At 45.3% G+C, this 16,134-nt stretch overlaps 1 protein-coding gene across 1 annotated transcript; it reads left to right on the forward strand.

Moving 5' to 3' along the window:
• The first annotated feature begins 236 nt into the window (after nucleotides 1-236).
• Nucleotides 237-15,924, forward strand: LOC110490791 (low affinity vacuolar monovalent cation/H(+) antiporter). Its single transcript, XM_036957046.1, has 20 exons — nucleotides 237-527; nucleotides 2,192-2,338; nucleotides 2,647-2,762; nucleotides 2,916-3,021; nucleotides 3,379-3,495; nucleotides 3,625-3,686; nucleotides 4,296-4,448; nucleotides 4,793-4,978; nucleotides 5,198-5,297; nucleotides 5,812-5,953; nucleotides 7,914-8,097; nucleotides 9,312-9,411; nucleotides 12,457-12,575; nucleotides 12,934-12,971; nucleotides 13,074-13,225; nucleotides 13,361-13,497; nucleotides 13,894-13,988; nucleotides 14,683-14,761; nucleotides 14,933-15,041; nucleotides 15,123-15,924. The coding sequence occupies exons 1-20, from the start codon at nucleotides 458-460 to the stop codon at nucleotides 15,194-15,196; spliced, it is 2,286 nt and encodes a 761-aa protein (XP_036812941.1). The 5' UTR covers nucleotides 237-457; the 3' UTR covers nucleotides 15,197-15,924.
• Nucleotides 15,925-16,134: the final 210 nt, after the last annotated feature.

Raw genomic sequence — 16,134 nt, forward strand, 5'->3', positions numbered from 1 at the left:
CTGACCCAACTTGGTTTATGGTCGAAAAACCAACAGAGGCCCCATTGATCGTGTTAGTCTGTCTCACTCAGATATTATATTAAAAACTTCAAACAACTGCCCCCACCCGCATCAATGTTGGCCATCCCTGAAATAGGTCTACACAGCATGACAGAAAATACATATTATTCAATAGAACATATTTCATCATAAACAGCATAAATTGTGAATTGGATTTTCAAACAAATTTGTTTTATATTTAGAATGGGCACAGGACATGACACAGAGTCACTACACATCCCAGAATGCAGTCGATGGAGAAGGACAAGATATGATGATCTACAATTCCCACGAGTTGTTTAGATACATGCATGTATGTCATCAATGGTTAGGAAGCGCACAGAGAAACGCTGAAGAACGGGATTGAGTTGATAAAACCGGCGTGGTGTTATCTCTATGGGAATTATAATCAATAATAATGTCCCACATTAAAGCTCCTATTGTTGATACGGAGAGGCGTAGGCGGAGGTCCACGGCTGAAAGTTCAGGTAAGAACAAATCGTAAACGTTCCTTCTATCCATCTCCGCGGTTTCTTTAGCACGCGATATTCGTGCGTTTGCAACAATTGTTGTGTCGTACATAGACACAGCTCTCAAGGTGCACTTTGGCATTTGTTTTGCACCTTTCATAGAAGGTTCGACATTTCGAAAAGCCTATATTTGTTCCTTGTCAGTTAGTGTTCAGTAGTTAACTTTGATTAAAATCACCTGTGTTGTGTATGGGTAGGCTGCTTTCCTTAGATTTCACAATATTTAGTTTGTGCGGAGGAGCCCCCAAATATATATTTTTTTACACTTAATGTATCTAGGATAACCAGGCCTCACAGACTTGTACGTCACAGGAACGGTGAATAAACATCTGAAAACTGCTTGATCATTTGTTCAGACCCCCAGTATGTCTTTCTGTTCACAGATATTGGAACCAGATTCTGAAAATAGTTTATGGACTCTTATTACCAGAGATTGTAGGCTACACTGCACTATTACTTAAGGCAGGGTTTCCCAAACCCGGTCCTGGGGCCCCCTGGGTGCACATTTTGGTGTTTGCCCTACACTACACAGCTGTTTCAAATAACCAACTCATCATCAAGCTTTGATCATTTGAATCAGCTGTATAGTGCTAGGGCAAAAACCAAAATGTGCACCCAGGGGGAGCCCCAGGACCGAGTTTGGGAAACACTGCCTTTTGCTACAGTAGTGGTAAGATTACAACAACATGAGGATAGCTCATTTTAAGACATGTCAACATGAGGAGGAATGCTTTCACTAAATTTGTATTTAATTGAAAATAATATGAATCTGCTTTCCCTCAGATTATGAGAACTGTGAGTCTATTGATTGACTGGCCCGTCTCATAATTGAAGTTGCATGAAGACGATGTCACATGTTGAAAAGAATCCCTTCCCTGTTCAGTTAGGAGTCTTGGGACAGTGATGCTCATCTTAAGTCCTGTGGAGATGTGTAAGCTTGGGGAATGTCAGGTCAGGAGAGAGCGCATGTTGGATTTACAAGTAATTGTTGCTCTCTGGATTTTCCATGTATGACCATTTCAAATTCTATGAATTCAACTTAGAAAACGCTGCTTGTCCTTTTTTAAAGACAAGTTGTAAAGTTATCTTGCTCCCCTGTCAAAGTGGTAAACCTCCACAGAGGCATTAAAGAGGCAACATGTGTGTGCATCATCATAGTGCTCGTTAAATCCACTAACATTTGAAATCCATAGATAATGTCATCAGTCTCACCGGTATCACTGCACTGAAGAATTGGGTGTCGCTGCATGTGACTGTCAGGAGCTTTCCGTTAGTCACGCACTGACTTGACGGGTTTAGTGCATTGGTCCTCACAGGTCTCACATGACCTGACCAACTGGGATCCAGAGTTATTCCTGATGAGGAGAAACTCCTGGCTGTAGTTATGCCATATGGATTCTGTTTGTCTATCATTGTTGAGTTTAGTTCTCTGGGGGATACCTACCTCTACTAATAAATGTATAATTTTATTCTGAACGTTTTATGCAAGTTTACCTGCATCTTCTCGGATGTAATTTGTTACCCTACACAAGTTATGTTGATGAATAAACACTTAATGGAGACATTGAAGGGTAGGTTGTTTCATATCAATGTTTGTTCCTCTCTCTCGTTTGTTCCCTCAGATACCCAATGGGACCATGACCCCAGGGTCTACCGCCGTACATCCCAGTGTGACCGACTGTGTGTGGACATTGGCAGTCATGTGGCCGAAACCCCTTCCCCAGATGTCTCCCACCAATACACCCCCAAATGTTTGTCTGCACACAAAGGTGAGGCTACAGCCTGTCCTGGCAACACATACAGTCACAACCAACACTGACTGTTTGTTAAAGTACCCATGATGCTCAGTACAACCGATAGCATTGGTGTAATTTAGTTTTTTGGGCTGGCTAAGCTCTACACGCTTGGGAGAAACAATATTCATGAAATTCTGCTATATCAAATCATATTTAAATGTCCATATGTTAGTGTGTGATACTTCATGGAAGACCTCATCCATTTTCTTGTCTTATTTTTTCCTCGTCTTGGCCGGACCATTTCATCCATTTGTTTGGCAACTTGGTGTCTGTTCCCTCAGGAGGCACCACTCCATGTCACTATGGGGAAGAGGTTTGGCAGGATGGCTCGAGCTTGAGGACCACCATCCGAGCAGAGAATGAAGTCGAGGCAAACAAACTGGCCAACAACTACAGGGTGGGTGGAGTGTTGGACACAACGGAGTAAAAAAAGCCTGGCAGTTTTTGTCTTCCATGTAAAACAGTTTTCATTTGAATGATTTACAAAATATCTCTTCAATTTGGAAGTGATGGTGTGTCTGTGTCTGGTTGTGTGTGTGCACATGTTCAGTTTGGCTTCAGAAAGTGGAAGAGTCACGTGACTGAGAGGCCCATCGAGGACAGGTCGGACATTGTGAGGGAGCTGTACTCAGAGCTGAACTTTGTCAGACCCCAAGGTTAGTGTCTGTCCTCCTGCTCCTAATTCACTTGCCCCCTGCGGAACCTCTAATATGACGATCATTAGAAAAGGTGCGGGTCGTGTTCAGTAGTCACCAAACGGAGATAACTGCCCCCGAAACGGGGAGATACTATCTGAACATGTCCAATAAGAAATGTTGTTTTTTGTTTTCCGTGGCAACGTTTTTGAAAACATTTAGCTACCATGTGCCCCAATGAACACGACCATGGCTTGATGTGAATCATTTTTTAAATGTTTGAGGTAAAAATACTCAAGATTGCAGTGTTCTATAGATATAGAGTAGAGACTATATGTTGTTGAATAGAATACACTTGTTTTATCTCTTTGATTTCAGGTTCATTGATCACTTGTGGAAACATCGCATACTTGATTTTATTTGGATGGTGGATCTCTTTAGCCTACCTCTTGGTCTGTCTCCTAATGTTTCTGACCATCATTGGAGTTCCTTATGGTAGGAACCCCTTTCATCTAACACACACATTTTAATGTTCTTTTAAATAAAATCTGTATTTATTTACGTCGGGATGACATAAATCTGAATTTAAATTCTAATATTTTGGGGTCTGGAATGTTATTTCAGGGAAGCTGTGTTGGAAGTTATCATGCTACTTTCTGTGGCCCTTTGGGAAGTCCATACTAAAGGTAACAGTTATGACTGGCTGACTATGCTCTTGTCTTGGCTTGTTCTCCATTGATTATTGCCTGGTCAGGGTGACGTATAGCCTCGAGGAACCAGCTTGATCCCTGTGTTCATCATTCTCCTTGCTCCTCATACACTGTTACAACAACTAGGTCCAACAACTCAACAATAAATAACTAAAGACTTGAACACCCAGCTATATTCATGGTCTTGTTAGAAGTGTGTGCAATTGTCACCTCAATACTCTCTCATTCTCTGGGCCCATTTTAATATTGTTATAGTCAAACTGATGCTCCTGATACTATTGCTTAGTGTTTGTTGGAATTTATTAATAAGGTTTAATAATGTATCTCTCCTTCGCTCCCTCCATCCATCACGCTCTCTCCTTCGCTCTCTCCATCCATCACGCTCTCTCCATCCATCACGCTCTCTCCTTCGCTCCCTCCATCCATTACGCTCTCTCCATCCATCACGCTTTCTCCTTCGCTCCCTCCATCCATCACGCTCCCTCCATCCATCACGCTTTCTCCTTTGCTCCCTCCATCCATCACGCTTTCTCCTTCGCTCCCTCCATCCATCACGCTCCCTCCTCCTTTCACCTGGATGTTTAGCCCAGAAGCCTGGTCAGGCGATGCTGTGTGAAGTTCCCTCACTGCGAGGCCATCCCAGAGGAATCTGACTCAAAGGAGGTGAAGGAGTCTACACCCCTGCTCATGCCCCCTTCTGTCCCCATCGAGGTCCCCCCACAACGGACGCGTTACTGGGTGAGTCTTGTCCCCTCGCCTATCGCCTCAACCCCTGTGTGGGCTAATATTTTCTCAAATAATATTTATGTCAAAAGTTATATCGTATGTTGTTTTCCTTATGTGGATTGCGATGGAATGTGTTTAGTTTGTTCAGACTAACAAGACATCAATCTCTAAACTCAATCGGAGTGCCTGATTGGCTGCTCTGTTTTCAAGCTTTTGCCAAGACCATTTCATAACCAGTACTTTTTCCCATCTCTCCCCACTATGTCTGTGCATGTGCTTTTGTTTGTGTTTGCATGCGTGTCTGTGCCTGCTTGCTTGCCTGCCTGGTCTCCTGTGCTGTGCCCTGTTGGGTGTAGTGTCGTGTCAGTACCTATGTGTGGTTGTTGCTAGGCTACCCTCTCCTGGGGCTGATCCACAGCCTGGCCTGCTTCCTCTCCTGGATCCTGGTCTTCACCATCCCCGTGGCCAAGATGAATGCCCGCACCCTGGCCATCATCCTCCTCATGCCCCCTGAGGACGTCCACATCCACCGGCTGAAAAAGGTGGACGAGCTCATCAAGATCTTCCCCTTCCATGTGGTGTTGACATTATCACAGCCTCTGTACTTGTTACCACTTTAATCCAACCCATTAACTTGGCCCTGTGGATTTCAAATAATGGCAGTGTTTTTTAGAGGAATCCTTTTCCTAGATTTGGAAATGTATAATTTGACGATTGCTTTGCTATGTTTTTTTTTATTTTTTATGTTGTCTCTTTTGCAGCCGCAAGGGTGTGATAGCCAAGTGCTTCTCTGTTGCTACCACGCCTTCAACTGGTACTACTACAAATACACCTTGGACGGAATCAATGTGTTCGCTGTCAGTATCCTTTAACAGACCATTATGGTTGTGATTATCTATCACCTGATTCATTCCAGGGAACTGGTGGGGGCGTTCCAGGTCGTCTTTATACAGTCACACGGCTTAGATGATCAGACCTGGAGAAGTGTTTTGTGTCCTAGGAACCACATTAATTTGCTATAGAGATATTATGAGTTGGGCAGCCTGACGACAAAAAAGATTACCTAGAACACAACCAAGGACCTAATGGAATGACCTGCAAGTTGCACTTTTTTCCCTTGCCCAGCAGTGGTCATAATTTCTGCTTAGTGGTTCTTTACAGTGCATCACCACTTTGTTGAAAGCAGACAATCAGCAGGTTTGAGGGAATCGGTTTAAGCAAAAAGAGGTATAAAATCATTAATTTGGTTCACACAATGAGTAGTTTTTTAGGATGCAAGGTTATTTATAGATCTGTGATTCTGCAATGTAGTTGATATCCAACACAGCACTGTAGACTTTCCACTGGCGCTCCTTAAAGCAGTGTGTCCACCCAGACCTGCTGCCCCTGGTCATCACAACCCTGGTGGTCGGCTACGTGGACACAGAGAACCAGTTTGTCAGCTCGGAGGCCAAGTTCGCCGCTGCCGTCAGCTCCATCATCCCACTGTCTTATTATATTGGCATGGGCATCGCCAGGTAAGACCCCCCCACCCCCAGTCTGCTCTGCCAACTTGAACAAAGTACCAGAACCACAGTAAGAGGCTAGCTTAGAGTCAAATTGTTCTCATTATTTTGAACAGATGTTAAGTCCACATGTAGAGTTTATATGATTCACTTTTTTGTCCGGTTGTGTAATGATAGTGAACCAAAAGTGACAGTGGTTGATGAGTCGGAACGTTTGTGGATGTAATGACGTGCTTGTGCTCCGCCGAGGCCCTCTGAATAGAATCACCCCTGAGGCTGGTTGATAGTTAAATTTGGTGGTGGTAAAATTCTGTGTTAGTAGTTCAAATGGTGCATCTCTCTGCAGTATCTCAGCCCAGAGTAACACGCTGTCTGTCTCTCTGCAGTTTCTCAGCCCAGAGTAACACGCTGTCTGTCTCTGCAGTTTCTCAGCCCAGAGTAACGCGCTGTCTCTCTGCAGTATCTCAGCCCAGAGTAACACGCTGTCTCTCTGCAGTATCTCAGCCCAGAGTAACACGCTGTCTCTCTGCAGTATCTCAGCCCAGAGTAACACGCTGTCTCTCTGCAGTATCTCAGCCCAGAGTAACACGCTGTCTCTCTGCAGTATCTCAGCCCAGAGTAACACGCTGTCTCTCTGCAGTATCTCAGCCCAGAGTAACACGCTGTCTCTCTGCAGTATCTCAGCCCAGAGTAACACGCTGTCTCTCTGCAGTATCTCAGCCCAGAGTAACACGCTGTCTGTCGCTCTGCAGTATCTCAGCCCAGAGTAACACGCTGTCTGTCGCTCTGCAGTATCTCAGCCCAGAGTAACACGCTGTCTGTCGCTCTGCAGTATCTCAGCCCAGAGTAACACGCTGTCTGTCGCTCTGCAGTATCTCAGCCCAGAGTAACACGCTGTCTGTCGCTCTGCAGTATCTCAGCCCAGAGTAACACGCTGTCTGTCGCTCTGCAGTATCTCAGCCCAGAGTAACACGCTGTCTGTCGCTCTGCAGTATCTCAGCCCAGAGTAACACGCTGTCTGTCGCTCTGCAGTATCTCAGCCCAGAGTAACACGCTGTCTCTCTGCAGTATCTCAGCCCAGAGTAACACACTGTCTCTCTGCAGTATCTCAGCCCAGAGTAACACGCTGTCTGTCTCTGCAGTATCTCAGCCCAGAGTAACACGCTGTCTCTCTGCAGTATCTCAGCCCAGAGTAACACGCTGTCTGTCTCTACAGTATCTCAGCCCAGAGTAACACGCTGCCTGTCTCTGCAGTATCTCAGCCCAGAGTAACACGCTGTCTGTCTCTGCAGTATCTCAGCCCAGAGTAACACACTGTCTCTCTGCAGTATCTCAGCCCAGAGTAACACGCTGTCTGTCTCTGCAGTATCTCAGCCCAGAGTAACACGCTGTCTCTCTGCAGTATCTCAGCCCAGAGTAACACGCTGTCTGTCTCTGCAGTATCTCAGCCCAGAGTAACACGCTGTCTGTCTCTGCAGTTTCTCAGCCCAGAGTAACACGCTGTCTGTCTCTGCAGTTTCTCAGCCCAGAGTAACATGCTGTCTGTCTCTGCAGTTTCTCAGCCCAGAGTAACTCGCTGTCGCTCTCTGCAGTATCTCAGCCCAGAGTAACTCGCTGTCTGTCTCTGCAGTATCTCAGCCCAGAGTAACACGCTGTCTGTCTCTGCAGTATCTCAGCCCAGAGTAACACGCTGCCTGTCTCTGCAGTATCTCATCCCAGAGTAACACGCTGCCTGTCTCTGCAGTATCTCAGCCCAGAGTAACACGCTGCCTGTCTCTGCAGTATCTCAGCCCAGAGTAACACGCTGCCTGTCTCTGCAGTATCTCATCCCAGAGTAACACGCTGCCTGTCTCTGCAGTATCTCAGCCCAGAGTAACACGCTGCCTGTCTCTGCAGTATCTCAGCCCAGAGTAACACGCTGTCTGTCTCTGCAGTATCTCAGCCCAGAGTAACACGCTGTCTCTCTCTGCAGTATCTCAGCCCAGAGTAACTTTGCGGTGGGAGCAGTGGTTAACGCCACGTTTGGCTCCATCACAGAGATGACCTTCTACATCACTGCCCTGTTGAGGGGTCACAAGGCCGGCACCAAGTGCTATGAGGAGATCGTCAAGGCTGCTCTCACTGGAACCCTGCTGGGCTGTATTCTCTTTATCCCAGTGAGTGGCACCTAGACACACACAGGCATCTCACTGATATACACGAAAACATTACCCTCGAAGACTGACACACAAACACCAGTGTTTATTTCCTCAGTATTACTCAAACACCTACTTTTCAGTGGCAATTGATGAGACTATAACTGACTAAATAGACCCAGAAAACTAGAACTAAGGAAAAGGTTCTATTCTGCAGTGGATCGGATGCACCACACACAGCCTAGCCTACATCCAGCTGGTGAGCTGCAGGGGAGCAAGCGATGTGTGTGGCCAGACAGGCTCAGCTCCGCCTCCGATTATACACATCACGCAGGCGACTTTCTTCCCTGTAGCTAACCAGTCACCACCAGCCTCTTAATTAGATAGATACCCCTTGCCTGGTTAAAAAACACAAGATGCTTCATGAAATGTAAAAACAGTAGCAGCTTTAAGTTGAATAGTAGAACAACAGTCTAGCTATGTTTTTCTCTCCCTTAAGTATAGAATTGTTTTTGAATTTGTAGACTCGTTCAACCCCTCGCACTTTCCCCACTGCATTTCATGGCCCGGTTATGTAGCCAACATACTAGCCACTTCTCCTTATATTCGTCAGAGAAAATGGTTTGATTCTAGCCCTTACCGTTAAAAAGACATGACCCATAATACCGTCGCTACACATTTTACATGTATAAATCATATCGCGGACCGTTCTAAAACGAGGCTACTTGCAGACGGGACTTAACCATTTTGTTTAGGCTACATCTTGTTCAGTCATGTTACCTCATTAGTTAGCTATAGCCAACCACCTGGGGCACGTTCAGCAGGATGCAACATTTTGGAACGTTCAGATAGAAATATGCTATGTAGAACAAACATGCCTCACTGACATAAGGGATAATAATGTTGGCTCTATTCATGGTAATTTTTTTTAAATCTGCAATGTTTTCAACTGAATGTGGCCCTGGTAACATTACCAGTATGCAAACATTTGGTGGCACAGAAAGGAAAATGGATAGCAAACCATTTGAGGAAATCCCTCTTGCCGCTACTCTATATCTGACGGGTTAAATAAAGTTATTTTGACTTAATGTGGACCCAGCACTTGGACCAGAACTCAAACACGGGGACTGGGATTTCAGCCATAAGAGACTCTGACTTTCACTTGGCCTTGAGCACAGGGGACTTGTGACTGGAGGTTTAGTGACTGGACTACATCATGTCTCCTGTCTACCCAGGGTATCAGCATGATCATCGGGGGCTTTAAACACAGGGAGCAGAGGTTCAACAGCCGCTCTGCAGGGGTCAGCTCAGCACTGCTCTTCATATCAGTAGGAGGTAAGAGCATGAACACACATGCACAGATACACACAAACATATGTAAGCACACACAAAGAAACACGTGTGCACACAGGCAAGTCCCTCGAGATATACAGTCTGACTCTGTAAAGCCAGTTGGGTTCTCAGTACATCGCGCCGAGATGTACTCTCCGGGAAGCAGAAGGGTGGAGGTATATGTTTTATGATTAACGACTTATGGTGTAACGTACAGGAACTCAAGTCCTTCTGTTCACCCAACCTAGAATATCTCACAATCAAATGCTATCTCCCAAAATAGTTTTCGTCAATAATAGCCACAGCGGTCTACATCTCCCCTCAAGCCCGATACCACGATGGCCCTCAAAGAACTTCACTGGACTTTATGCAAACTGGAAACCACATATCCTGAGGCTGCATTTATTGTAGCTGGGGATTTTAACAAAGCAAATTTGAGGAAAAGGCTCCCGAAATTCAATCAACATATTGATTGTTGTACTCACGCTGCTAAAACCCTCAACCATTGTTATACTACCTTCCAGAATGCATATAAGGCCCTCCATTCAGCAAATCAGACAACGATTCCATCTTGCTCCTCTCCTCCTATAGGCAGAAACTCAAACAGGGAGCACCCGTGGTAATGACTATTCAATGCTGGTCTGACCAATCGAAATCCACGCTTCAAGATTGTTTTGATCACGAGGACTGGGATATGTTCAGAGTAGCTTCAGAAAAGAATATCGACACATATACCGATACGGTGAATGAGTTTATCAGGAAGTGCATAGGAGATGTTGTACCCACTGTGACTATTAAAACCTACCCCAACCAGAAACCGTGGCTAGAGAGGAGCATTCGCTCAAAACTGAAAGTGCGAACCACTGCATTTAACCAGGGCAAGAAGACTGGGAATATGGAGGAATACAAACAGTGTAGTTATTCCCTCCGCCAAGCAATCAAGCAGGCTAAATGTCGGTATAGGGACAAAGTTAAGTCCCAGTTCAACGGCCCCGACACAACATATGTGACAGGGTCTATAGACCATCACGGATTCTAAAAGGAAAATTAGCCACGCCGCGGACACCATTGTCTTGCTTCCGGACAGGCTGAACACCTTTGCTCGCTTTGAGGATAATACAGTACCACCGACGCGGCCCGCTATCAAGGACTGTGGGCTCTCCTTTTCTGTGGCTAACGTGTGTAAGACATTTAAGCGTGTTAACCCTCGCAAGGCTGCCGGCCCAGATGGTATCTCTAGCTGCGTCCTCAGAGCATGTGCTCTAGCTGCGTCCTCAGAGCATGTGCTCTAGCTGCGTCCTCATAGCATGTTAATAATGTCCCATTTACAGATGTATTCAATATTTTCCTATCCCAGTCTGTTGTCCCCACATGCTTCAAGATTGCCACCATTGTCTCTGTACCTAAGAAAGCAAAGGAAATTTAACTAAATGACTATCGCCCTATGGCACTCACCTCTGTCATCATGAAGTGCTTTGAGAGACTAGTCAAGGATCATGTCACCTCTACCTTACCTGCCACCCTAGACCCACTACAACTTGCTTACTGCCCCAATAGGTCCACAGATGACGCAATCGCCTGCACCCTGTCCTGTCCAATCTGGAGCTATGCATACCTATGTAAGAATGCTGTTCATTGACTATAGCTCAGCATTCAACCCCATAGTACCCTTCAAGCTCGAGGCCCTGGGTCTGAGCCCCGCCCTGTGCAACTGGGTCCTGGACTTCCTGACGGGTCGCCCCCCCGGGGCCCCACAAGGGTGCGTGCTCAGCCCCCTCCTGTACTCCCTGTTCACCCACGACTGCATGGCCATGCATGCCTCCAACTCAATCAAGTTTGCGGACGACACTACAGTGGTAGGCTTGATTACCAACAACGATGAGACAGCCTACAGGGAGGAGGTGAGGGCTCTGGGAGGGTGGTGCCAGGAAAATAACCTCACTCAATGTCAACAAAAATTAGATTGTGTAGCACCCCGCTATCCACATCGATGGGACCGCAGTGAAGAAGGTGGAAAGCTTCAAGTTCCTCGGCGTACACATCACTGACAAACTGAAATGGTCCACTCACACAGACGGTGTGTGGTGAAGGCAGCGCAAGAGTGCCTCTTCAACCTCAGGAGGCTAAAGAAATTTGGCGTAACACCTAAAACCCTCTCAAACTTTTACAAATGCACATTCAAGAGCATTCTGTCGGGCTGTATCACCGCCTGGTACGGCAACTGCACCGCCTACAACCGCAAAGCTCTCCAGAGGGTGGTGCGGTCTGCCCAACGCATTACCGGGGGCAAACTTCCTGCCCTCCTGGACACCTACAGCACTAATGCCGTAGGGATGCAAAAACGATCATCAAGGACATCAACCACCCGAGCCACTGTCTGTTCACCCCGCTATCATCCAGAAGGGGAGGTCAGTACAGGTGCATCAAAGCTGGGACTGGGAGACTAACTGTTTTTCAATCTCAAGGCCATCGGACTGCTAAACAGCCATCACTAGCACATCAGAGGCGGCTGCCTATAGACATAGATTAGGAATCACTGGTCACTTTAAGGAAATGAAACTCTAGGCACTTTAATAATGTCTCCGTATCTTGCATTACTCATCTCATATGTGTAAACTGTACTCTATACTATTCTACGGTATCTTAGTCACTTTAATTGTGTGTAAATATTGCATCTCCCATCTCATATGAATATACTGTATTCTATACTATGCCACTATCTTAGTCCAATGCTGCTCTGACATATGTATGTATGTGTGTATATATATATATATATATATATATATATATATATATATATATATATATATATATATATATATATATATATATATATAATCCATTCCATACTTAGATTTACGTGTATTTTGGGTATATGTTGTGAAACTGTTAATATTACTGCACTATCGGAGCTAGAAGCACAAGCATTTCGCTACACCCGCAATAACATCTGCTAAACACGTGTATGTGACCGATAAAATGTGATTTGAAGTCTGAACACACACGCACATCTACGAACAAGTTCACACACTTTGTTCTGTCCCGCAGGCGTATTTGCCCCAACCCTGTTCTCCAAGGCCTACGGTAGCCTGGTGTGTGCGGGCTGCTCTAGCTCTCAAGCCAACACCAGCGGGCCCTTTACCTGTATGGACTGCCACTATGACATGGTTAGTACCTACATCTCCTGTTCGCCTGCTGCATCATCATTATGAACTATTACATTGACTGTGCTGCTGTGACGCGTCTCTGGGTCAAATAATACTTGAACTGCACTTGATTGAGCTTATCTGGCGCAATGGAACCAATGACCCAGTGGCCAGAAGGGGTAACCCGAACCCATCCATCTGGTATTCCAGACAGGCTTCTTTCAAGTATTTGATTGAAAACCAGTATGATTTGAAGCCACGTCTGTAGTGTCGTGACTACTGTGGAAGTGTGTTATGATGATGTTGTGAGGGGTGTTTGTGGGTAGCCCCAAATGCTTAAGCATGTATTAAACTAAAGCCATACTATGTTTCTCAACAGAGTGGAAGTAACGAACCCTTATATCTCAGACATATTGAGTAAGTTCCAATAAAACACCCATTCTGTCCCATGGTTTGTTGGTGTTACCAGTCAGTAGGTCTGCTGCGCTGTAGTTACTTGCTGTATGGCTTGTTTTCCAGGCCTCTGGTATACACCATCTCCGTGTTGCTGCCCTCCGCCTACCTGATTGGCCTCATCTTCACCCTGAAGACCCACTCCCACATCTACGACATCCAAGTCAGTGACGTGCACGACCACCACCAGGGTCAGTGCCCACCGGGGGGCGCCAGCGGTGAGCCCACCAACCACAAACGCTTTTCCCCATGAGTTCTAAAGTGTTGTGGTGTTGTGGTTATATAGTAGACAGGAACTGGAATGTGTGATACTTCATTGTATTGGTTTCTAATGTTTGTTTGTGTGTGTGTAGGTGGTCACGGTACTGTCCACTGGTCCAGGTTGAGGGCTCTGTCTGTGCTGATCATGGCCACGCTGCTAATGGCTGCCTGTGCCGACCTCACCACGGAGCACATCAAACCCATCCTCGACCACTCCGCCATCTCCCAGGTACGCCCACACCTGAGTCATGTTCATTAGGCCACAGCGTAGAAAAATGTTGTGCAACAGAAAATAAACATTCGCTTTTCTTATTGGATAGGTTCAGATGGTACGTCCCCGTTTCACTCCATTCTAAACCTCTTCCTTCCTTTTCATGCCTATTGACCAACTGAGACCAAACCCAGGGGAATATAATATAAAATGTGTTTTAATTGGGTAGAAAATGTCTCTGGAAAGCTCATTATTGAAAGCCGCTGTCATTTTATAAAACTGAATTTTACACGCATGATGCGACCTGCTGTTCAGGATAAGCATAAGGATAGCCAAACAACTTTTAAAATGTGTTATGTCCTGACTATGTAAAGGCTAGTGCAATATGTCACTGTCTGTCATTGATTTCTGCAGTATTTCATCGGCGTGACCGTGTTGGCGATGGTGCCGGAAATTCCCGAGATCTTCAACGGAATCCAGTTTGCCCTGCAGAATAACATCAGCCTCAGGTAAGCCACTATCAAGCTCGGATACTGCGTTTTCACTCTCCTGATGGATCTTGTCTCGTCATGCATAACCTAGTATCTCTAGACAGACCGGTTGCCTCCCGCAATGTACCAATGTTCAAGCATACACTGTACGTAGGGGCAGCAGGTAGCCTAGTGGTTAGAGCATTGGGTCAGTAACCGAAAGGTTGCTAGATCAAATCCCCGAGCTGACAAGGTAAAAATCCGTTCTTCTCCTGAACAAAGCAGTTATCCCACTGTTACGAGGACGTCATTATAAATAAGAATGTGTTCTTAACTGACTTGCCAAGTTAAATAAAACCTAAACCAACGTCAGTTTGGCAGAGCGGAAAGGGTGGAGTTGAGCACCGGGAAATCCGTCCAGAACCCTGCCGTAAACATTTCTGGTAGCTAGCTTGATGGAGCTTGTGAAAGATATTTTACACTCCCGATGAGTGTATTTCTCCAGTGACTAGTAGCATTACAAGCTGACAACGACCACTGACTGGCTGTCCGCCTCTGTCATGTTTCCAAGCCCCACCTACCCAAACTCATCATTTGTTGAGAGACTTGTCTGTCTGAAGATCACCCTTATCGAATTGGCCATGAAAATCTGACATGATTCCCAGAGCAATGCTGTTGCCCCCCTAGGCCTGGGGTTTCTGAGAACTGTAACCTGACATTGATTTGTCTGCAGCTTGGAGGCGGGAAACTGCATAGCAGTGCAAGTCTGCATGATTCAGATTCCCTTACTCATCTTGTTCAACACTTTTTATGTAAGTCATTTTAAATATTTATCTGCATAGTGATTAATTGCATCAGATGTGCACTTTATCAATATAATTGTCAGTATCTCACTTGTTTCTGTACATAAAGCATCAGGTTTTGATCGTAGACTGTAGTGGTCAGAGTTGATCTCATTAAACAGGATTCCATCTCTTTTCCAGGATGTGGGATTCGTGCTCCTGTTCAGTGACTTGCATCTTTGGGCCAGCATCTTTAGTGTGATTGTGGTCAACTACATTTTCATGGATGGCAAGTCTGACTACTTTCAGGGTAAGTTGTTGTGCTTGGTTCGAGTTGCTATGCCGGATATCACGGATTAGAATGAATTCCGAACCTCTGTTTCCTTTCCAGGGACTGCTTTGGTGGTGGTTTACCTCATTCTACTGGCGTTGTACTTTTTCGCCCCATCACCCCACGCCTGTTGAGCTGCTCTGCAAAGAACAAACTTCAACTCCTAGAGTCCTTTCAGTCACTATTTACAGGAGCTGCTTTGTTTGTGTTAACTATTTCGATGCCATGTCATATTCATAAGGGCTCGCAGCGGGAACTCCAGGTAGTCCCTCTCTGTTGCAATCTGTTTTCTTCCTTTTGTGCCTAATGAACATGACCCAGTTCTGGGCATCAATGGCCCTTTACCTTTGGAATTATTTGCATTATGACTTCCAAATTAACATTCCTATACTGCACATCCGGGGTGTATGTGAACTATATGTAGGAGATGTGTTTTCAGTAGGAGTTTGGTAGATTAAAATGCATATGTTAAAGCAGGGTATGTTAATATTGAATTTATAAAGTGGTCACAATTGTGCTTCACATTCATTGGCCTTTGGTTATTAAGCTGGATTCATATGGACCAAAAACATCTACACATGGTGTAATGCTAGGATTTGTATGGACCAAAAACATCTACACATGGTGTAATGCTAGGATTTGTATGGACCAAAAACATCTACACATGGTGTAATGCTAGGATTTGTATGGACCAAAAACATCTACACATGGTGTAATGCTAGGATTTGTATGGACCAAAAACATCTACACATGGTGTAATGCTAGGATTTGTATGGACCAAAAACATCTACACATGGTGTAATGCTAGGATTTGTATGGACCAAAAACATCTACACATGGTGTAATGCTAGGATTTGTATGGGGAAAAGTACACATTTACTGCCACTTTCTTGACCTTCCTGTTCTGTTTTCTATTCTTGTGATTTTATTTTTTGCAAAGTATTGCATTGGATAAGGTGCAGCCAGGTCTATTTCAACAAGGTATTGTACCTGAGCAGGCAGGTAAACAACCTTCCACACAGCTCTCTCTGTAAAGGAATGGTATCTAGTCATAAGCAAGGGCATGCCAATT

The sequence above is a fragment of the Oncorhynchus mykiss genome, chromosome 21 (assembly GCF_013265735.2).
Source record: "Oncorhynchus mykiss isolate Arlee chromosome 21, USDA_OmykA_1.1, whole genome shotgun sequence".
NCBI classification, from domain to species: Eukaryota; Metazoa; Chordata; class Actinopteri; order Salmoniformes; family Salmonidae; genus Oncorhynchus; species Oncorhynchus mykiss.